This window comes from Nuphar pumila, chromosome 14 (genome assembly GCF_984573655.1).
Source record: "Nuphar pumila chromosome 14, dmNupPumi1.hap1.1, whole genome shotgun sequence".
Taxonomy (NCBI): Eukaryota; Viridiplantae; Streptophyta; class Magnoliopsida; order Nymphaeales; family Nymphaeaceae; genus Nuphar; species Nuphar pumila.
Window position 1 is genome coordinate 16,087,696 of NC_143262.1, and position 21,370 is coordinate 16,109,065.

The 21,370-nt window shown below is 37.2% G+C and overlaps 1 protein-coding gene across 1 annotated transcript in view; it reads right to left on the reverse strand.

Moving 5' to 3' along the window:
* The window catches only part of LOC149816499 (uncharacterized), a 30,583-nt gene extending 23,096 nt beyond the window's left edge, over positions 1–7,487 (reverse strand). Inside the window, exons 1-5 of the mRNA XM_089986597.1 lie at positions 7,360–7,487; positions 7,006–7,097; positions 6,163–6,205; positions 5,986–6,042; positions 5,832–5,880 (exon numbers count right to left, since the gene is read on the reverse strand). Of these exons, the coding sequence (XP_089842723.1) occupies positions 5,832–5,880; positions 5,986–6,042; positions 6,163–6,205; positions 7,006–7,097; positions 7,360–7,458 (340 nt within the window). The 5' untranslated portion in view covers positions 7,459–7,487. The remainder of the gene's footprint in view (positions 1–5,831; positions 5,881–5,985; positions 6,043–6,162; positions 6,206–7,005; positions 7,098–7,359) is intronic.
* Positions 7,488–21,370: the final 13,883 nt, after the last annotated feature.

A 21,370-nucleotide genomic window follows, 5' to 3' on the forward strand; every position in this document is an offset into this window, starting at 1 on the left:
TGTTGGTAAGAATAGCATAGTCACAGGAGATGGATCTCATCACTCGATCTCAAATCAGAGATTTAAGATGAAAGATTTGAGAGAGCTGCGATATTTTCTTGGGGTAGAAGTTAATAAAAGAAATGATACACTCACCCTTACTCAGCACAAATACACGTTGGACATTCTCAGCAGAGCAGGCATGACAGATTGTAAGTCGTTGACAACTCCAAGTGTCATTCATCAGAAACTGAGTTCAAAAGACGGGGATATATATGAAGATCCCACTAAGTATCGCAGCTTAGTTGGCATGTTGCAATATCTGACTTTTACTAGACCTGATATAGTATATTCGGTTAATCAGGTATCCCAGTTTATGCATGAACCTCGTATGTCACATATGGAGGCAGTCAAACGTATACTTCGTTACCTGAAGGGTACAATTGGTGATGGGCTGGTATACAAGAAAAGGGAATTAGATCCAGGCGAAGGCCATGAGATCATCACTTATGCTGATGCTGATTGGGCGGGTGATCCAGACGAACGACGATCAGTATTCGGTTATTGCAGCTTCATTGGGCCAAACTTGGTATCCTGGAGCAGTAGAAAACAAAAGGCGGTTGCTAGATCGAGCACTGAGGCTGAATACAGATCCATGGCCACTGCCATGGCCGAGGCTACATGGATAAGACATCTCCTGACAGAAATGGGAGAACCGATTGCTCGGTCACTGTTGCTGTGTGACAATCAAAGTGCCATCAACATGTCCTTCAATCCCATCCAACATAGTCGAGCAAAGCACATTGAAATATATCAACATTTTATTAGAAAAAAGGTTGAAGATAAAGAGATTGAGCCTATGTATGTGCCAACTGAAGAACAAGTTGTTGACATTCTCACTAAAGGGATGACAAAGGATAAATTTTGGTTTCTGAAAAGCAAGTTGTACATGGTTCAGCACCATGCACAACTTGAGGGAGGCTGAAAAGAAGTCATCACTGTGTATATGTCTGACCCGATCCATTTATATATTGGATCAGGTCCAGACCCAATTGGTGTAAATGTAAATTAACATGTTAAAAGGGTATTTATGTACCCTAGTTTTATTTTTACTTAATACTTTTAAATAGAATGAAAGGGTCAGCCGATACACGACTGAACACCTCTTTCTGAAATCTCTCTCCCTTCTCTCTCTCTCTCTCTCTCTCTCTCTCTCTCTCTCTCTCTCTCTCTCTCTCTCTCTTGCAGGTAAGCGTGGAGATTGAAGGCTTCTTTCTTTCAGTTCATGGTCCAAAACCATAATCAACTTGAGGGGGGGTGAAAAAGGTGCAAAGAATCTGACCCAATCCATGTAACTGATCCATGTAACTCTTTTTACATTTATCGGGTCTGAATACACCAGACCAAGACCCATACTGTAATATAAACTTAAATACACAAGTTTAGGTCACGATTTCTTTTTTTACTGAAATTGTGACAGCCGTAATCGATCTCTCTCTCCCTCTCTCTCTCTCTTCTCTTTCTCAACGCAAGTGCAGAGGAAAGCTTTCACTTATGACTACATAGTTTAATACGAATGACCACAAAACCGATTGAGACTCTTCATACAAAAAAGGCTATATAAGGATGAAGGTGTATACTCTAGAAGAACTAAAAAGATACAAAAGTTTGGCTATGCATCTGCAATATCTCACTATATCAATCATATACTTTGTTTATGGTAAATACAAAATGTCAATTTGTACATTCACACACTATAATTTATATTTTATACAAAAAAATTAAGCAGGATATTCAGCTACGTCAAAGGGAAGTGTCATCATAATTTGTGTATCACAAGAATGAACCGAGAAGACAAATTATTCAATCCATAGCAGAGTATTTCGAACATGATTGGGCAGGAGTTCTAGATAGTAGAAAATCATTTCCTATAAATATTCATGCTTTTAGATGAAGTTAAATATTGAGGAAGTGTAGAAAGAAGGATAGGTGCAACCTTGAATAGCACTAAAGCTAAGCAAGCATTATTTCTGAAACAGTTCAGTCATGAGGATAACGAACATTTTGAAGATAAAAGATACATCAATCTACCTTACATATTGTGATAACAAAACCAATTTGTCACCATGGCTAAATCTTATATTTCATAATGACTTAAAATATATATATACATATTTTTATCATGTATACCTTTTTGTAATAGGTCATGCCCACCAGGGGCATTTTGGTCTTTTCCTTTTGTATTAGGTGCTGTCCTCTAGGACAGTTTTTTTGCACTTTATTTTTGTAATTTTATTTTTTGTATTTTTCATATAGGGTAGGGGTGCTATGGTCAAAATGAACATAGAGTCGTTGGGGCTCCAACGGTCAGAAATATGACCGTTGGAGGGCTCCCAACGACTCTGTTGGAGCCCCTCCTCTCATTTGTTCTCTATAAATAGGGAGCTTTGGTCCCCATTTGTTTTATGCTTTCCCTAAGCATTGTTATCAATAAGAGATATTTTTTTATGTTCTTGTGTGTTCCTATTTGACTTTTATACATTATATGCACTTCGTGATTGTGTAGTGCCTTGGTGCTCTTGTATTGTCCCTTAGTTTAACTTGTGCATGTGCTTGTGCACTTTGTTTTTGTAATTCTGCATACTTCATTACAATGACTCCAAACATTTTCAAACTGATTAGAACCTTATCAAGAAAAGAATTGAATAAAAGGAAACAGAACCCAAATTTAGTGTGACTGAAAATAGATAAGAGAAATATTACAAAAGATCAGTTAAAGCATAATGTTAGTTTCTTAAAACAAATAGTGTGCGTTTAACATGTTATAAAACTTGGAAGGAGAAGGGGCAAAAGGGGGCTGAAAGGATTATGGCACAAACAGAAATCTTTATAGATATTAATTATTCTCCAAACTAACCCAATTAAGATTATCATTACATTAATAAATTCTAACTTCTAAAGCCCCTCATTATTGATAGGTTTCAAGCCAACCAGTTTTCTTATTTTTTTTTTCACTTTGTTGCATTGTTGCAGGTTCAAACAGAGACTTTGATGAAAAGGCCAGATTCTCTATCACACATTTCTATTTATCTAAGAGCTGTGCAACGTATCCATAGTGTTTCTTCCCATCAAGAATTGGCACCTCACAGTCACTAGCCAATATACCACTACTATAGAATTTAAAACAATTGAGCACTTCCCACCCAAATCAAGTGGAACAAGTAAATGGAGATGATCTCGTCAATGGCTACAAAGTGAATTATCTTACTCAACTAGCTCAGTTGCATGGCACAATAAGACAAAATTTTAGAGCACAAACTGGAAATTGAACCTAACCATATTTGTACTAGACAATTTTCAAGTTCCACAATCAGTTACTACTACTAACAACAACAACAACAACAACTACGCCTTCATCCCAAAACAATTGGGGTCGGCGATATGAACCAAAAAAGAAAATCATTCTGGGCCTTCCACATGAATCCTTCTCCTCCAATCATTTCTATCCAATGCCATGTCCTCGGTGAGGTTCAAAGCATTCATATCCTTTCCTATCATCTCCATCCAAGTCTTCCTAGGCCTACCCCGACCTCTTTTAACTAATATATTTTCTCATTTCTCCATCCTTCTAATTGGAGCATCATTAGGCCTTCGCCAAATATGTCCAAACCACCGTAAACGATTCCCTCTCACCTTATTTTCAATGGGTGCAACGCCTACCTTCTTACGTATCTCCTCGTTCCGAATCTTATCTTTTATTGTATTTTCACACATCCATCTAAGCATACGCATCTCAACTACACTCATTTTTTGAATATAATGTCTCTTGGCAGTCCAACATTCCGTACCATATAGTAAAGCGGGTCTAATAGTCATCCTATAAAACTTTCCCTTCAACCGCAATGGCATTCTACGATCGCACAACACTCCAGTTGCACTTTTCCATTTTATCCACCCAACCTTTATCCTATGATTTACATCTCCATCAATTTGTCCATACTTTTAAATGATAGATCCCAAATATTTGAAACAATCATCCACTAGTATTTCTTGTTCAACAAGCTTCACTACACTCCCATCACTACTTCGTTGCTTACTAAACCGACATTCCATATATTATGTCTGTCTCCATAATTCTAACTTAGCATTAACCCCAGCTCTAGACTCATCAATCAAAACAATATCATCAGCAAACAACATACACCACGACACATTTTCTTGAATTGATCTTGTAAGCTCATCTATCACTATAGCAAATAGGAAAGGGCTTAAAGCAGATCCTTGATGTAACCCAACCGTTATAGGAAAATTGGTTGTCACCCCTCCACAAGTGCGGACATTGGTTACTACTCCTTCATACATATATTTAATTATACTAATGTACTTGAGAGAAACACCTTTCTTCATCATTGTCCACCAGAGAATGTCCCTAGGTACTCTATCGTAAGCCTTCTCCAGATCAATAAAAACCATATGCAAATCTTTGTTCATCTCTCTATTTCTCTCAATAAGTTGTCTAAGAAGATGTATAGCTTCCATAGTTGATCTTCCAGGCATAAAACCAAATTGATTCTCCGATATCATGACAACCTTCCTCAACCTACACTCAATCACCCTCTCCCAAAGTTTTATAGTATGACTCATGAGTTTTATACAACGATAGTTTGTGCAATCTTGTATATCACCCTTATTCTTATATAGAGGCACCAAAGTACTCTTCCTCCACTCATTAGGCATCTTATTTGTCCGCCAAATCTTGTTAAAAAGATTTTTCAATCATTCTAAACCTTTCTCTCCCAAGCATTTCCAAGCCTCGATAGGTATACCATCTGGGCCAACTGCCCTTCTTGATTTTATTTTCTTCAAAGCCTCTGCAATTTTTTTCTTTTGAATCTTGCGCATGAAGTCACGATTCATCTCATGAAAAGGAATGGAGAAGTCTCCAAGATCCTGAGCATGACTTCAATTAAATAGCTTATCAAAATAATCTTTCCATCTCTCCTTAGTCTCCTCATTTTTGACTAAAACCCTTTGCGTTTCATCTTTGATACATCTAACCATGCCCAGATCCCTCAATTTCCTATTTCTCATCTTTGCAAGCCTATAAATATCCTTCTCGCACTCTTTGGTATCCAACTTGTCATAAACCTCCTTATATACCTTATCCCTCGCGTTTCAAATTACTTTTTTAGCTTCCTTCTTTGCTATCATATACTTCTCCAAATTCTTATTATCACGACTCTTAGATTTCTATAACACTCTCTTTCCACTATTTTTGGTATGAACTCAAAATGTGCAAGACGGTAACAACTAGACACAAAAAAGTGGGACAATTGTAAGAAACAAAGATACCATAGCAAACAAAAAACACTGAATCATATGGAGTAGCAAACATTTTGATTTGGGTTCTGGAGTATTTATTTAGACAATACTGTGAAACAAAATTTCTGAAATATCTAAAGTACAAATATTTCCCAGACAGGAAGCATGTATTCTTTCAACTGGGTCACTAAATAGATTTCCAGATGCAATTCAAACATAAACTGAACACTATCTAAGATGTGAATGACACTTGAATCTACACAAAAGACATGCTTATAAATATTGCAAATCATGCAAATGAAACATATCAACTACTAGCATAGATCAGCTAATAGGTCCAAATAAATTTAATGGAGAACCCAAGAATGATTCTAATATTAACTAAAAATGTCATCTTAGCATAATAGATTTACTTAATCTAAACTCCATCAACCAGAAATTTCCTCTGCTTCACACACGAACTAATATCACATATTCCAAAATTAAGATACTACAGCAAACAAAAGATGTCAGTGACATAGATATAACACCTTTTGAATTGGAAGATTTTGCCTTTTGAGATTTGATATGGCTAAGATCCTGCAGACCAATGAAAAGTAAGTTTTCATTGCTAGAAGTCTGAGACAGACTAAACTGAAACTAAGGAGTAAAATCATTTCTAAGTGCTCAAGAGGATCCAATTACCTGCTCCAAAAATTTCTGAAAGATCACACTTAGGTCACCATTGTTTTGCTCTAGAATCTAGCATAAGGTGAAACATAAACATCAAATTACAACAACAAAGAGATAAATGTAAAAGAAGGAACAGCTTGATTGAGTAAAATAACAAGCACCAGAAAAGGAAAAAGTTCAACAGCATACATTGTTGAAGTCAGATCGATCCATCATTGGGTCCACGTACAAACTGCAGGAAACATAAGGAGTCTACAATCACAAATGCTAAACATTCCTTACCTCTCTCTCTCTCTCTCTCTCTCTCTCTCTCTCTCTCTCTCTCTCTCTCACACACACACACACACACACACAAAATGAAAAATAAAAAAAATATTGGAAACCCTTTTAGTACTTGACTACTTTCACCATGGTGAGGTCAACATACTCCAAACAGTTAGAAGTTTTCCATTATGCAAAACGAAAGCTTATGCAACTAAAATTTCTTGTATCAAGTTAATGAGAAAGTTGTTCTTCAAAATTTTCTCAGTGGCACTTCACAATGTGCCAGAAGTTAAAAGCTATCAATTTCCATTGGAAACTCAGACAACAAAACGACGGATTTGGTCCATCGATTTTTCATCATTTTAAACACCAAATGCTCATTTAAATACTTTGAAAAAAATGACTTTCCATGTGTCGAAAGTGCTATTAATTGGCTATTGTTACCGAGTAATCACCGATAAAGGTTAAAATGGTTATTTTCTTTTTTCTCTTAATCAATAAATGTTGTGGCCTACAGATTATAGCTGCCATTCTCAAGTGCTTAACATAATCAATGAGGGAAAAGCTGAGTTCGGCTTTCATAACTCTTCCGATCTGGTCGATCACCTCCATTCCTTTGCAAAAGGAACACCCGCAAAGAGGTTCTCGATACCGCGCTCAAGAGAGTCCTAGGTGGACGACTCTATACTCAGGACATGCTACTCACAAGTACTGAAATTCAGTTTATATAGCAGGTAAATCATCGAAACGGGGGGAAATTGCACTCACTGTTGGTAGCTTCCGTATATACGTGCAAGAACCGCTCCCTTAAACCCCTCATTGATCGTATTCCTTGCACCTGATGAGTCATCGTCCACAATCTTCACATGCAATATCAAACAATTTAACATAAGATCAATAACACCCAAATTTTCTAGCACGTAGATTCTTGACTCTAAAGCACAACCACAAACTCTTTTCTCCCTCTTTATAGAGAGAGAGCACAAAATCTATTACTTCAAAGCATACTCATGAGATCTGTATGCATCTATTTCCTAATCTCGTTAGCATCAACGACACCCACAATTCCTCTGTGCCCAACTCACGCATTCAAAACGATGGTAAGCCTTGTATCCGACTAACCTGCGCAGGCCACCACAGACCATCCTTGATCTCCACCCAAAGGAGATGTCCCAAAGGCACAGTAGCATCATTCCGTCCTTCACCCATCTCAAAATCCATGGCAATATCTCTCTTCACTGCTCCCCCCATGACTTGGGAAGTATATCGTTTCAGTGATGCTGATTAACAACACCACTCAGCCATATCAATACATGGGATTGCATGAAACAAAAAAAAAAAAGCATAACAGAAACACATAAAAATGTCTTCATATCATAGACACTAAATTGAAACCACCAACAGAAACAAAACCATATAAGGAAAAGAGAAAAGGAGATCTGAACATGATGAAGACATACCGCTTCCCCTGAACTCTTGGGTGGGCACAAAGTGGGAAAAAAGAAGGGGTGGGTAGAGCTATGAAGCCTTTATTGGGTATGGTGAATGAAACTGATTGTTAAATGGCAATCAATGAGACTGCTCCCCTGATTCAAGGCACGCTTTAGCGCCACCTTAAGCATGCGTCGTGGAGCTATGACAGGGTCCCCCAATGCCAACCATCCATCTTGAAAAACGACGGTGTTGATGCATTTCGTTGGCTCTTGCATGCAGTTTGGCTAGATTTGAAAATTTGGCACACAGCCACCGTACGCGCTACTCGAACTCTTCAAACGAGAAGAAGCCCAAAAATACAAGAAGTTTCCATCAACTAAACATAGTTTGCAAAAACGCTGTCTAACCTATTGAATTTTTACAAAAATGGGCTGCACGTTTTCTTTGTTACATTCTCTCGCTTTATCTATGGGTTTCAAATTCCTTCCTCAGGTGTAAAATAGCATTTTTGTCCAATTTTATAGAACTCATCTTATGTCATAGAATGATATTTTGTTACCACTTCGGGCATCGCCCACCCAGCAGGGTGGTTGTGAAGGTGTTGAGTTGAAGATCCTGGATCAAACCTATTGGGGGCATGGGTGTGTTTGTAGATTTCAGTGGTATGCCATGTAAGGCAGGGTGGCCGCGAAGCTCACCCAAGGTTTTCCCTCGCTTCGGCAAGAGTTTTTAGTAAAAAAATGATATTTTGTTAAACAAATAGGTAATCAGGGCATTTCGTGATTTGATTAAATAAAGTCAATTGAATGGTTTCAAGACAAAGAGTGTCTTTGAATCAGAAGTTGTAAAAGCAGATGGTAAATGCAGTTATTGAAATGTTAGGTGCTTTTTGTAAATAATTGATATGCCATGCGGCTTATTGTAAATTACTATTATGACTTGTTAGCAGAGTATATTTTCATTGATTTTATCTTTAGGTTCACATTGAATATTTTCTCCTTGAGAAAATGACCAAAGAAGCTGAGTATACTTCCTAGTGGACAGGAGGACCTCAAAGCTTTTATCAACTGGAGGCCTATCAATGTGCAGTTGGCGATCAAGGACAGTCTCTTCTCCTTGAAAAAAAAAATGTCTTGTAAACTGTCACAATGATTTGTGGACTCGAGGAGGCGGGATTCAGATTCCACTCGAAAATTGGAAAAGTTTTCAAAAAATGGGACACGAGAACACAGATTCTTTTAATTTTTTAATCAATAAAATTTATTTTTAAATATTTTAACAATAAAAAATAACTTTTTATTGAAATAAAATGAAAATATAATAAAATATTATCAAAATAATGCCATACATGTCCGTGTCTGTATCGGCATGTACACTCATATCACCAGGGACACAGCCAAAATGGTGTCCCTGTGACATAGCTTGTAAATCAGAACTTTGTAAATGCCCTTTCTATAGTTTCTGGTAATGTAAATTTATTTCTCATGGTCTATTTAGTGGTGAACATGCATTGGATCTACTTGTTTTGATACAGAAGTTTTTGTTATAAATTTTTTATGATTGTGGAACATTGTTTTTAGGCCTTTTTAAAGACTAGTTGACTTACGAAATGTGTCTACTAAAATGGCCAATGGAGATAGCCATTTATATGATTAGATCCACAAAACACTCAACGTGAAAAAAGGCCAACTAGCCATCTGATGCAAGAGCCAAGCAGAAGAACCAGGTTCATAATGATTTATCTTATGTTTTAAATTTTATTTGGTTTGTACTTGGATATTGGGCCCAAATGATAGTTCGAACAGAATTTGTATTTGGACATTGGGACCAAATGATAGATCTGACCATCTATTTATAAAGTTTATAAGTTAAAAACGTATCTTAATTAGAGTATTAAATTTGGTAGTTTGTTTTGATTGTAATTAGAGACACTCTGAAAGATCTAGATGTCAAATCAGAGTTAGATTATGAAATAATTTTTAGTTTTCAAGTTTCCTGTTATTTCTTGCATTTCCTTTTAATTCCAATTTTTTTAGATATTATTAGTTATCCCTAGATAAATTTGTAGTTGGGTAGATTTCTCTTATAAATCTGATCTAGGGTTTACATCACGATCAATGCACCTCCATTTTTACTTTTTTGCCTCCTTTTTTTATTCAAGCCCTAAGACTTTTATTCTTAATTCACAGGAGGATGGAATGTGCAGACGAGTTGTATTGCTTGTCTCAAAACCAAGGCATGGTTACTTGAAAATGAAGTTCTAAATAATCAATACTAGCGACAGCAAATGAGAGAAGCTACTTATATTCAAACTAGATTGGACCAAAGGTAAAAACCTGAAAAGAAATTCATTAGTGTCTACTTAGTTGCTATTGTGTATCCTTTCTATTGGTTATTATAAGGGCTATTACCAGTGAGACAGGTAATTAGAGCGATCATTGCAAGGAACCAAACATTCTCCATATCTTTTTTTTATAAGCATCATATCTTCCTTTTTCTTAGCATATTTTCTCTCTCTCTTCTTTTGGCAGGCAAGTTGGAAGATAGCCCCCTCAAGGGTTTATAAGCCAAGACCCCTCAGTTATGATAGTGCAACCTAACTATTCAAATATTTCATTCGACCCCTATACCATAGGTTAATTAAAAATATGCTTTTGAAATACAGATAGGCGCGCTCTCTCTCTCATCGTAGGAAGCGGTTTTTTGTTTTTTATGCTGTAAATGCACTTGGCCGCTTCAGTAAAATACGAACAGGAGTTTAAATTTCTCAAGCAAGAATTTTATAACAAATACCCAATCAAAAGAAAAAACTTTTAGGGCCATTAAAGAACCTTTTTTCTACAGAGAAATTGCCTGACAGACTGATGAAAACTTGCAAAATGCAGGGATGATAACAACGGATCTAGGAAGATAAGCAACCAAACATCATATAGTTACCCGTTGATGGACCGTCTCTTTCCAAACTAATGCCAGCAGTATTGCCAAGACATGTACCAAATGAGAAGACAGAAATGAACTCCCCCCTCCCCCCACCACACACACACACACACACACACACACACACCAGAAGTTATGAACGATTATCATCTAGTAAATTTTTTTAAAGGGAGTTGAATTACAATGATTAACCGATATAACTAGCAATTAAGCACTCATCACCAAAACAACACAATTATATCAATGTGCATATTCGTCTATGTCAGATATAATTTACTTGAACAGAATCAACTCTTTCCTTTTTTCTGTAAGTTAGCGTGAGTTTATGCTCCAGCCTGGTGGGACAATTTGTGATGAAAGAGGAACCTTTCCCACAATGATATAGCTTAATGGGCAACGACCCTAAACAGGTCAAGTAGAGATGATTACACAACAAAATGCCAGAACATAATGCATGTTTGAAGAACTCTATGAGAAAAAGTTCAGATAAAGCAAGCCACTGATGCCCGAGTCTGGCAGACATGATTGGGTACAAATGGCAGTGTTCCTCTTTTTATGAGCTTTCATGAAGAAAATATTTTGAAGATAAAAGATTGTGACCATCAAGGTGACCAATAATTGCCGCACATAGCTAAGAGTATATATTGTCTCCTTAGGCGAGGATTGGAAGTGAACCTTCAGATACAAGGATCGGTTAAATATTATACACAGAAGTGATTGATGATGATATGGAAGAGATTACAGACATGAAGATAGAGGACCCAAGAAATTACAGCAGAAGAATGTGACTTGTGAATCCCATGTGGATAACAGTATAAGATCAGAAACTAGTGCCTGCATAGGCACACTACAGAGACATACCGGCAACAAAAAAGCTAACCATAATGTCATGGTACAGTATTGACACTAGTGGTTGAACAGTGCTTCAAGTGATCTTGTGAGAGTGATAGTAACTGCAAACACCTAATAGGATACAGTGGATGCAGCAGGATAAACTGAGAAAGATAATAAGCGTTGGTGCAAAATTTCATCAGACAATGACCAGAGAACACATGAAACAGGTTGGCCATGTAAGCAGATGAATTGGGCAAGTATATCTCAACACCAAAGGATTGAAGCAATATCAGTTGCATGTGTAACAGTTGCAATGTTGATGGAGCATGACTCCATCAACAGATAGCAATATGCACCTGCATAGAAGTCTGAGACACTCACTTAGTTGATGCAGAATGTCTCCACTTTCCAGCAACCAAGGATGATACAATTATGATTTGCATTTTCCTCATGTATAACTATTATAAACATCATAATGAACTGCTAGTAGCCATAACTGAAAATTTTTTTGCAAGAGTAAACACATCAAACAAACTGACATGCATTTTATGAAGATCCCTTCTTTTTTTCTGCACTTGAGGTCATTGTTAAATTGTAATTCCAATTCAATGTAATTGTATATATTATATATATATATATATTTATTTCTAGTAATAGTTGGAGGGGTAGTTTAGTCTTTTTGCGCATATCCATTATATGTTATAATTTCTTTTTATTTTTTTCTTTTATTCTTTTCTTTTGTAAATCTAGGTTAGTGTGTACCTTGGGAGGGCCAACATCTAGTCGTTGGGCCCCTCCAACGACTAGAAGTGGAGCCCCTCTAAGGTCTCCACCTCTATATAAATGGGGGTCCTCCCTTGTATTTGATTCATGGCTTTGGGTCAAAGCCCAAGTGTTCAATAAAGATTATATTTTTTCTTTTAGTGCACTTGTGAGATTGATTGATTTGTGCCTTCGTGGACAAGTGTTCTTATTGTGCATGTGTGCACTTGTCTTTCATCAAGAATATTGGGTCTTGATTATAATATCTTGTTGAAGATACATGGTATCAGAGCAAGGTTGAAGAAGGAAGATCGCGTGGACTCTCACATTTTTTTGTGATTGGCGTGGATTATCTTATTCATCCAATATTTTAGAAGACTCTTCTATCAAGAAAAATCTAAAACTCTATTGTGGTACATAACTTTTTCCCTTGTTTCTCCTCTCTAATGGGTGAAAAAGACTACCATTTCTCTCTTGGTTTCAAAGTTAATGGCTCAAATTATCACGTTTGGGCCGGAAACATGGAGGCTCATATTAAAGAAAAAGGGCTTTGGGGTTATGTCCAAGGCTCGATTAAGGAACCGAGGCCTAAAATCACTTTGATGGAGAGAGGAGAAATAAAGATCCTTGAAGGAGAAGAAAGAGCCAAGGCGCTTGAAGATTACAGTAAGAAGCGTGAAGAATGGGAGATGATGAACTTTAAAATCCTCTCATGGATTTTCTCATCCGTTGAGACAAGAATTAATGCCAACATTATAAAGTTCAAGAAAGCTTCTCAAGCATGGGAATACCTTTAAAAAATGTACACTTTAAGGGATTTGTCCCACAAATATAACCTTCAAAAAAGGGCCTTGACCCTTCAACAAAACGAAATGACTATTAGAGAGTATTTCGTGGAGTTGTCTTCCATTTGGGATGAGTTTGCTATGCTTGAGCCCAAATAGAGCGGAGAAACTATTGAGCTTAGGCATAAACAATTAGAGGAAAATCGTTTTTTAAATTTCTTGAATGAGATTAGGCCTGAATTCGAACAAATTTGGTTTTCTCTTCTATATGCCTTCACTTCCCCCTCTCTTAAATATGTAATTACTAGACTAAGTAGGGAAGAGACTCGTATGGGGATAAGCAAGAATAACCCGAGTGTTCTAGCAACACCCTCTAATAATGAAGAAAACGAAGGTGTTAATGTCGTCTCAAGACCGGGGAGCAACTTAAGGACCTACAAGCCTCCCCACTTCAAGAATCAAAACCAAAGTTCAAGTGATCAAGGTAGAAAAAGGGATTATAGCAAGCTTGTGTGCCACTTTTGTAAGAAACCGAGGCACATCAAACTTATTTGCCCAAAGTGGAAGAAGTTGCTAGCTATGGCTACCACATCCCAACCTCAAAAGAAAGAGTGCTCGTCATCTTCTAATGGAGCTCTCTCACTACAACAAATTATGGATGCACTTCAACCTCTTCTCAAGGGGGCTATTTCTGGAGCCGTTATGTCAACCTCTTCTCTTCCTGATAAGACCTCATGGCTTTTAGATTCGGGTGCTTCATTTCACATGTCCCCAAGTATCAGTTCTTTTTCAAAATATTCAATCAGTCGTTCTCCATCATTTGTTTCAACCGCGGATGGAACATCTCTTGAAGTAAAAGGAATTGAAAATTTTGAAAAACAAGGGTTCTTTATTCTAAAAATTAGATTTATACCAAAATAAAACTTAAATTTGCTTTCGGTTTCTCAACTATCAGATCATGGGTGTGATATAAAATTTTCATCTAACAAATGTTGGATACAAGATCGTCAATCTGGGAGGTTGATTGGGGAAGGCTCTAGGAAAGACGATCTTTACTATGTCGATTCACTTCAAATTCCAAAGAACCCATTTTGTAATGTTGTCCAACAAAAGGATATTAATGTATGGCACAGGAGACTTGGACATCCAAATGTTGTAAAAATTTCTCATTTACCTTTTGTTAAAAATCTATGTAAAATTGAGTTCACTTGTAACGATTGTACTCTTGGAAAAATGAAAAAATTACCTTTTGGTTAAAGATCTATGTTTACAAGACCTTTTGAAATTGTACATTCGAATGTATGGGGATCGGCACCTGTTTTATCAAAAGGGGGTTTTGCATATTATGTCATTTTTTTTTACAACTACACGAGATATTGTTGGATCTTTTTACTTAAGCACAAATATGAAGTTTCTTTGACTTTTAAAACCTATCATATGATGATTAAAAATCAATTTAATGGAAATCTAAAAATTTTTAGAACTGACTCTAGTGGAAAATACCTTTTAAGTGAATTCAAAAATTATCTTGAAAGTCATGGTATTCTCCACCAAAGATCATGTCCAAAAACCCCTCAACAAAATAGACTAGCCGAAAGAAAGCATAGACACATAATATAGACAAGTCAAACTCTACTTATTTCTCAAAACATCACAAAAGGTTTTTGGGCCGAAGCTGCCTTAGCATCTGTCTATCTGATAAATCGACTACCTTTTAAAAATTTGAACAATATCTCACCTTTTGAAATGTTGTATACCAAAGAACCCGACTATAGTCGGTTGAGAATTTTCGGTTGCAAATGTTTTGTCCTTACTGACAAGAACGACAAGCTTTCACCGAAAGCCATTGCATGTGCCATTCTTGGATATTCTGAAACCCAAAAAGGGTTTCGATGTTATGATATCAAGAATGATAAGTTATATGTTTTCAGAAATGTGAGTTTTCAGAAAATGTTAGCGGTTTTGAGAGAAGTGAACCTTATAAAGAAAACATGGATTACTCCTTTTTATTTGAGTCGTTAGCACAAGATGATGACAGTGATGATGAACTCACTCATAATGATGCTAATGATAAAGAAAATGAAGAAAATATTTCCTCTCATCCACCTATCTTCCAACCTAGTGATGAAGGGGCATCGAGAGATCCTATAACATATACCCATAGAGATAGAAACAATTTTAGAAGTGCAACTGAAAAATACAGTAAACCTAGTAGCTCCAATTCAACAAATGATGAAAACCTACGGAGAACTGAGAGAAGTAGAAAGATGCCCTCTAGGTTCATCTCATATGATTCCTTTACACCTAGGGATGGCAGTGGACCGGGGGAAAGCGGGGCCCCGCCCCGCTTGGACCGGGGATGAAGGGTATGAAACGGGGATGAAGGCGAGGACGAAGGTTAAAATCCATCCCCGTTCGGGGATGGAGGCGGGGATGGACTGACACTTTCCCCCGCCCCGCCCCATCCCCGCCCTTCCCTCTCCCAGATAAACCCTAACGCAAACTCCTTTTCGACATTTTTGTTCACCTCCCCTCTCACGCAGCCCAATTTTTTCCCCCTTCTACCTCCCCGCATAAGCTCCTCCTTCCTTCGGATCCTTCCTTGTTTGCAGATCTGTCGGAGCCGCGCCATCGCCGTGACCAGTCGGAAGCCAACCATTGAGCCACCGTTGGAAGCCGCCGTCACTGACCACCACAGCCTCCTCCATCGCCGCACCACCATCGAAAGCCAACCGCTGTTGCGAGCCCGATGTTGCTGCCACTTATGTCGAGAACCTTAACTATCGCCAGGTAACCTTCTTCCTCTCTCCCTCCTCTTCTCTGCAACCCCCATTTTTGGGTTGTCGGGGGTGCTAAGAGCCACCATTACCCCATCCCCGCCTCATCCCCATCCCTGCCACTTTTCCCCGCAATATCCCCGCCCCGCCTCATCCCCATTTGAACCAGGGATGGAGGACATGAAACGGGGATGAAGGCGGGGGTGGAGGTTAAAATCCATCCCTGTGCGAGGATTGAGGCGGGGATGGAGGTTCTAATCTTGAGGCGGGGTGGGGGTGGAGACCTTGATCCCCGCCCCACTGCCATCCCTATTTACACCTAAACATAGAGCTTGTCTTAGCGTCATTCACTCCTATATAGAACCCAGAAACTTCGAACAAGCCAAAAAGAATGATGAATGGCTGAAAGCAATGGAATGTCAACTTTCAGCTCTCAAAAGGGCAAAAACTTAGGAATTTCAAGATCTCCCTAAGGGTAAGAAAGCAATATGGTGTAGATGGGTATTTAAGGTGAAAACTAAGAGTGATGGATCTCTTGAGAGATATAAAGCTCGGTTGGTTGCAAAGAGATATAGTCAAGAATACAGGATTGACTATGAAGAAACATTTGCTCCTGTGGCCCGCATGGTCATTGTCTGATGCCTCATCACTATTGCCTCAATTAACAAATGAAACATCTATCAAATGGATGTTAAAAACGTTTTTTTAAATGGTTATTTAAATGAAAAGGTATATATGGATGCTCCGGCAGGAATAGAGACTCCCAAAGGAAAAGTGTTTTGTCTTCGAAAAACACTTTATGGTTTAAAGCAAGCCCCCAAGGCTTGGTATGATAAATTTAATTCTGCAATGTTAGAAAATGGTTTTTCATCCTGTTTCACTGACTGCTTTATTCGTTAGAAAAACCAATACAAGGATTGTTATTCTTCTTCTGTATGTGGATGATATGCTAATAACCGGAAGTGATACTAAAGGTGTTAGAAGCATAAAATCAATTTTAAAGGATAGATTCGAGATGTCTGGTTTGAGATTTCTAACTTATTTTTTGGGTATTGAAGTAGCATACTCTCATAGAGGGTATTTTTTGTCTCAAATTAAGCTTGCCTTTGAGATTATTAATAGGTTAGGTATTACGGATGATAAAGTTTGTGAAACTCCTGCTATAGTAGGAGCCAAAATAAAGATTGATGATGACATCCCTCTTTCGGATCCCACCCCTTACAAGCAGCTTGTGGGATCATTGATGTATCTGAGTATTACTAGACCAGATATCTCTCATGCAGTTCATACTGCAAGTCAGTTCCAACATGCACCAACATCGGTTCACATGAGTGTCATCTTGCGGATCATAAGATACATAAAGGGTACACTAAATAAGGGAGTATTCTTATCTTCTTCTTCTGAATTAAAATTAATTGCTTATGATGACTCTGATTGGGGAGGTGGCCCAAAAAACTGTCACTCTACTACCAGTTTTTTTGTGTTTTTAGAAGACTCGCTAATTTCATGGAGATGTAAGAAGCAACAAAAAATGTCTCTTTCCTCAACTGAATCTGAATATCGAGCCATGATAACTACTACCATGGAGATTGTATGGATTCATCAACTATTAGAAGACATTGGGATTAATGTACAAGGGCCCATTAATCTATGTTGTGATAACAAGATTGCAATCTATATTGCCAAAAATCATACGTTTCATGAGCGAACTAAACACATTGAGATTGACTGTTACTATGTTCGAGAAGCCTATCTGAAAGGAGTCATAGATCTTCCATATGTAACTTCAGAATATCAGTTGACAAATTTCTTCACTAAAGCACTGTGTTCTCGGCGGTTCAACTTCCTTCTTGGCAAACTTTCGGTCATCACGCCCTAAGTTTGAGGGGGGGTGTTAAATTGCAATTCCAATTCAATGTAATTGTATATATATTTTATATATATAGGAAGATACATGCACATATATATATGTGCATATATCTACCGATGTATATATATATAATATTTATTTCTCGTAATAGTCGGAGGGGTAGTTTAGTCTTTTTGCACATATCCATTTTTAGATATGTTGTAATTGTTAAATCATATGTATAAGACTATAATACTCGATAGGGGTATTATCGTCTTTTTACATTGTTTATTAAACAATGTTTTTTTTTCTTTTCTTATTTTCTTTTTCCTTTTTCTTTTTTTATTTCTTTTATTTTTTGTTTTTGGATTCACGCCAAAAGGGGGCCCCACCATAGAGTCATTGGGCCCCCCAACGATCACAAATGTGACCGTTGGGGGCTCCAAATGACTCTTTGGGAGCCCCCCTCTTGGCTCCTTTTTCAGCCCTCTCTCTTTGTATAAATAGGGGTGAGACCCCTTGTATTCCTTAAGCATTTTTATGCTCTATCTTTCAATAAAAGAGTTCTTTTATTTTAGTTGTGCTTTTTATAAAGCTTGTGTTTGTGTTGTCCCATAGTGGACTTGTGTATTGCTCCCTTTTGATATTTCCCCGTTGTTGGTGATTGTGAATGCATTTTCACATTCTTTATATTTTCGCATACTTTGTTACATGGTATCAGAGACACTCGACTCTTGTAAGGTGAAGTTGTAACTCTCTCTCTTCTTCATTCTCATACTACCTTATTGGAAGCAATGGAGGCAAAGATCGACCTATCATTCAAGCTAAATGACAAAAATTACATGATGTGAGCATCCACAATAGAGAATAACCTCAAAGGAAAAAAACTTTGGGGTTATGTAATGGGGTCCGTTCCGGAACCTCAACTTGAGCTCACCAAGATTGAAGGAGGTCAAGAAAAAGCTCTTGAAGAAGATGCTCGCCTCAAAGCTATTGAAGATCATAAAAAAAAAGTAGAAGATTGGGAGAGCAACCATGCAAAAATCCTAGCATGGTTTATGAACAATATAGAACTCAAGGTATGTGTAAATATTGCCAAATTTCGCCGAGCCAATGAGACTTGGTTTTTTATGAAGGGTATCTATACCCAAAAAGACACTGCAAGAGCCTATTTCTTGCAAGAAAAGGTTAGAACTACTAAACAAAGGGATATGAGTATTCAAGATTACTATAGTGCTCTAAATCCTTTGTGGGATGAGTTGGCTCTTTTAGAGCCAAAATGGGTATCTATGGAGGATGTTGAACTAAGACAAAAACAAATGAAACAAGATCGATTGTTTCAATTTTTGTTCGGTCTACGTCCCGAATTTGAGCAAATTAGGTATTCACTCCTCCATAGATCTATTTTTCCTCCTATAGAAGATGCCATAACCGAAATTACTCAAGAAGAAACTAGGCTTGGCATGAGTAAAAGCATTGATGAAGTGATTGTTGTATCCAAACCCGCAACAATGTCAAAACATACAAACCACCTCATTTTGGAAAGCAAGGCAACTATGGTGGAGGAAGAAAAATGATTGCATGCCATTATTGCCATGAGTCGGGTCACATTAAACCCGTTTACCCGAAACTAAATGGGACATTCAAGCCTAAGGTGGCTTCTCTTAAAGAATCCACTACCAAAGAAGATGAAGGCAAGAGCGGAGACCTCAAGGAAATGCTTGGTCAAATTTCTATGGCTCTTCAACAAATTCTCAAAGCTACTTCCTCCACATCGGGTGCGGCCATTGCATCTACTTCACCTCCCGGTACGTGCTCTTGGATCTTAGACTCCGGAGCCTCATTTCATATGACCCCATATGAGAATGCATTAACCGATGTATGCACCAATTCAAGAGGCTCATGTGTTTATACGGTCGATGGAACCTTTTTAAAAATCGCAAGTATTGAAACTCTTGATTCTAAAAATTTTCAAAATCTTTTTGTTCCAAAGGTTAGAGTTGTTCCAAAATTAAATCTAAATCTTTTTTCAGTTTCCAAAATTGCCGACCATGGATGTGAAATATATTTCTCATCTAATGGATGCTATGTGCAGGATCTCCAGTTCGGGAAGCGGATTGGGCAAGGCTATAGGAAAGACGACCTCTACTATGTGGATCATCTAAACCTTCTTACAATTTTTTTTTATACTTATGTCCAAGATAAAAACATTGAAACTTGGCATAAAAGACTTGGACATCCAAGTTATTCGAAAATGTATCTTTTTCCATTTGAAAACAAATTTTGTAAGGAAAAAGACATCTATTGCAAAGATTACATTTTGGAGAAAATGAAATCTATTCCATTTTCAACTAGAACTTTCCTCTCTTCAAGACCTTTTGAATTGGTGCACTCGGATGTATGAGGTCCATCTCCGGTTATGTCTAAAGGTGGTTACTCTTATTATGTCACTTTCACAGATGATTTTACTAGATATGTTTGGATTTATTTCCTTAGTCATAAATCAGAACTGTTTTCCTTCTTTAAAGAATTTCATATAAAAATACAAAATCAATTTCAAAGTAATATATCCATTCTCAGATCCGATTCTGGTGGAGAATATTTGTCTATTGAATTTCAAAATTACTTAAAGCAAAATGAAATTTGTCATCAAAAGTCGTGTCCTAGGACTCCACAACAAAATGGACTAGCGGAAAGAAAACATAGGCATATTATCGAAACCGCTAGAACTTTACTTGTATCTAAAAATATTTCAAAAAGCTTTTGGGCCGAAGTCGTCTTGATGTCAACATATTTGATCAATAGAATGCCTTCTTCTAAACTAAAGAATGTATCTCCATATGAAAAACTTTTTAAATTTCCTCCTGACTTCAATCGTCTTCGCATCTTTGGTTGTAAATGCTTTGTTCTCTTGCATAAGATAGACAAGTTATCTCCTAAAGCGATTGAATGTGTTTTTCTAGGTTATGGGGAAAACCAAAAAGGTTATAGATGTTTTGATTTTAAAAATAACAAACTATATGTTTCAAAAGATGTAACCTTTTTGGAAGATGAGAATGGATTTGAAAAATTAGATAACCAAAACGAAGTTGATTACATCTTTTTACATGACCTTATTGATGATGTGTGTAATGATTCATTCCATGAATCATCTTGAGGATATAGAGGATACATGTGATGTATCCAATATTGATATATCACCATCTAATGATGATATCAGTAATGAAAACATTAATGTTTATACCAAAAGAGGTCAAGAAAGGCCTATTAGTGCCTTGGAGAAATTTTCTCATCTCACCAAATCTTCAGAAGAAAATTCTATTAGAAGATCTTCTAGAGAATCAATCCCACCTAATAGGTTTGTGACATATGAGTCTCTTACTCCTAGCTATCGAGCATGTTTGATAACACTACATTCATATTATGAACATGCTCATTATAATCAAGCCAAAACTATACCACATTGGGTTGAAGCCATGCAAATTGAGTTAGATGCCCTAAAAAGGCCAATACTTGGAAAATTGTAACCCTACCTCCTCGTAAAAAGCCTATTGGATGTCGATGAGTCTTTAAGGTTAAAACCAAAAGCGATGGATCCTTAGAAAGATATAAATCCAGATTAGTGGCTAAAAGATATGCTCAAGAATATGGAATTGACTACGAGGAAACATTTGCTCCTGTAGCGAGAATGACAAGTGTTAGAACCTTAATAGTTATTGCATCAACCAAGAAATGACCTATATATCAACTTGATG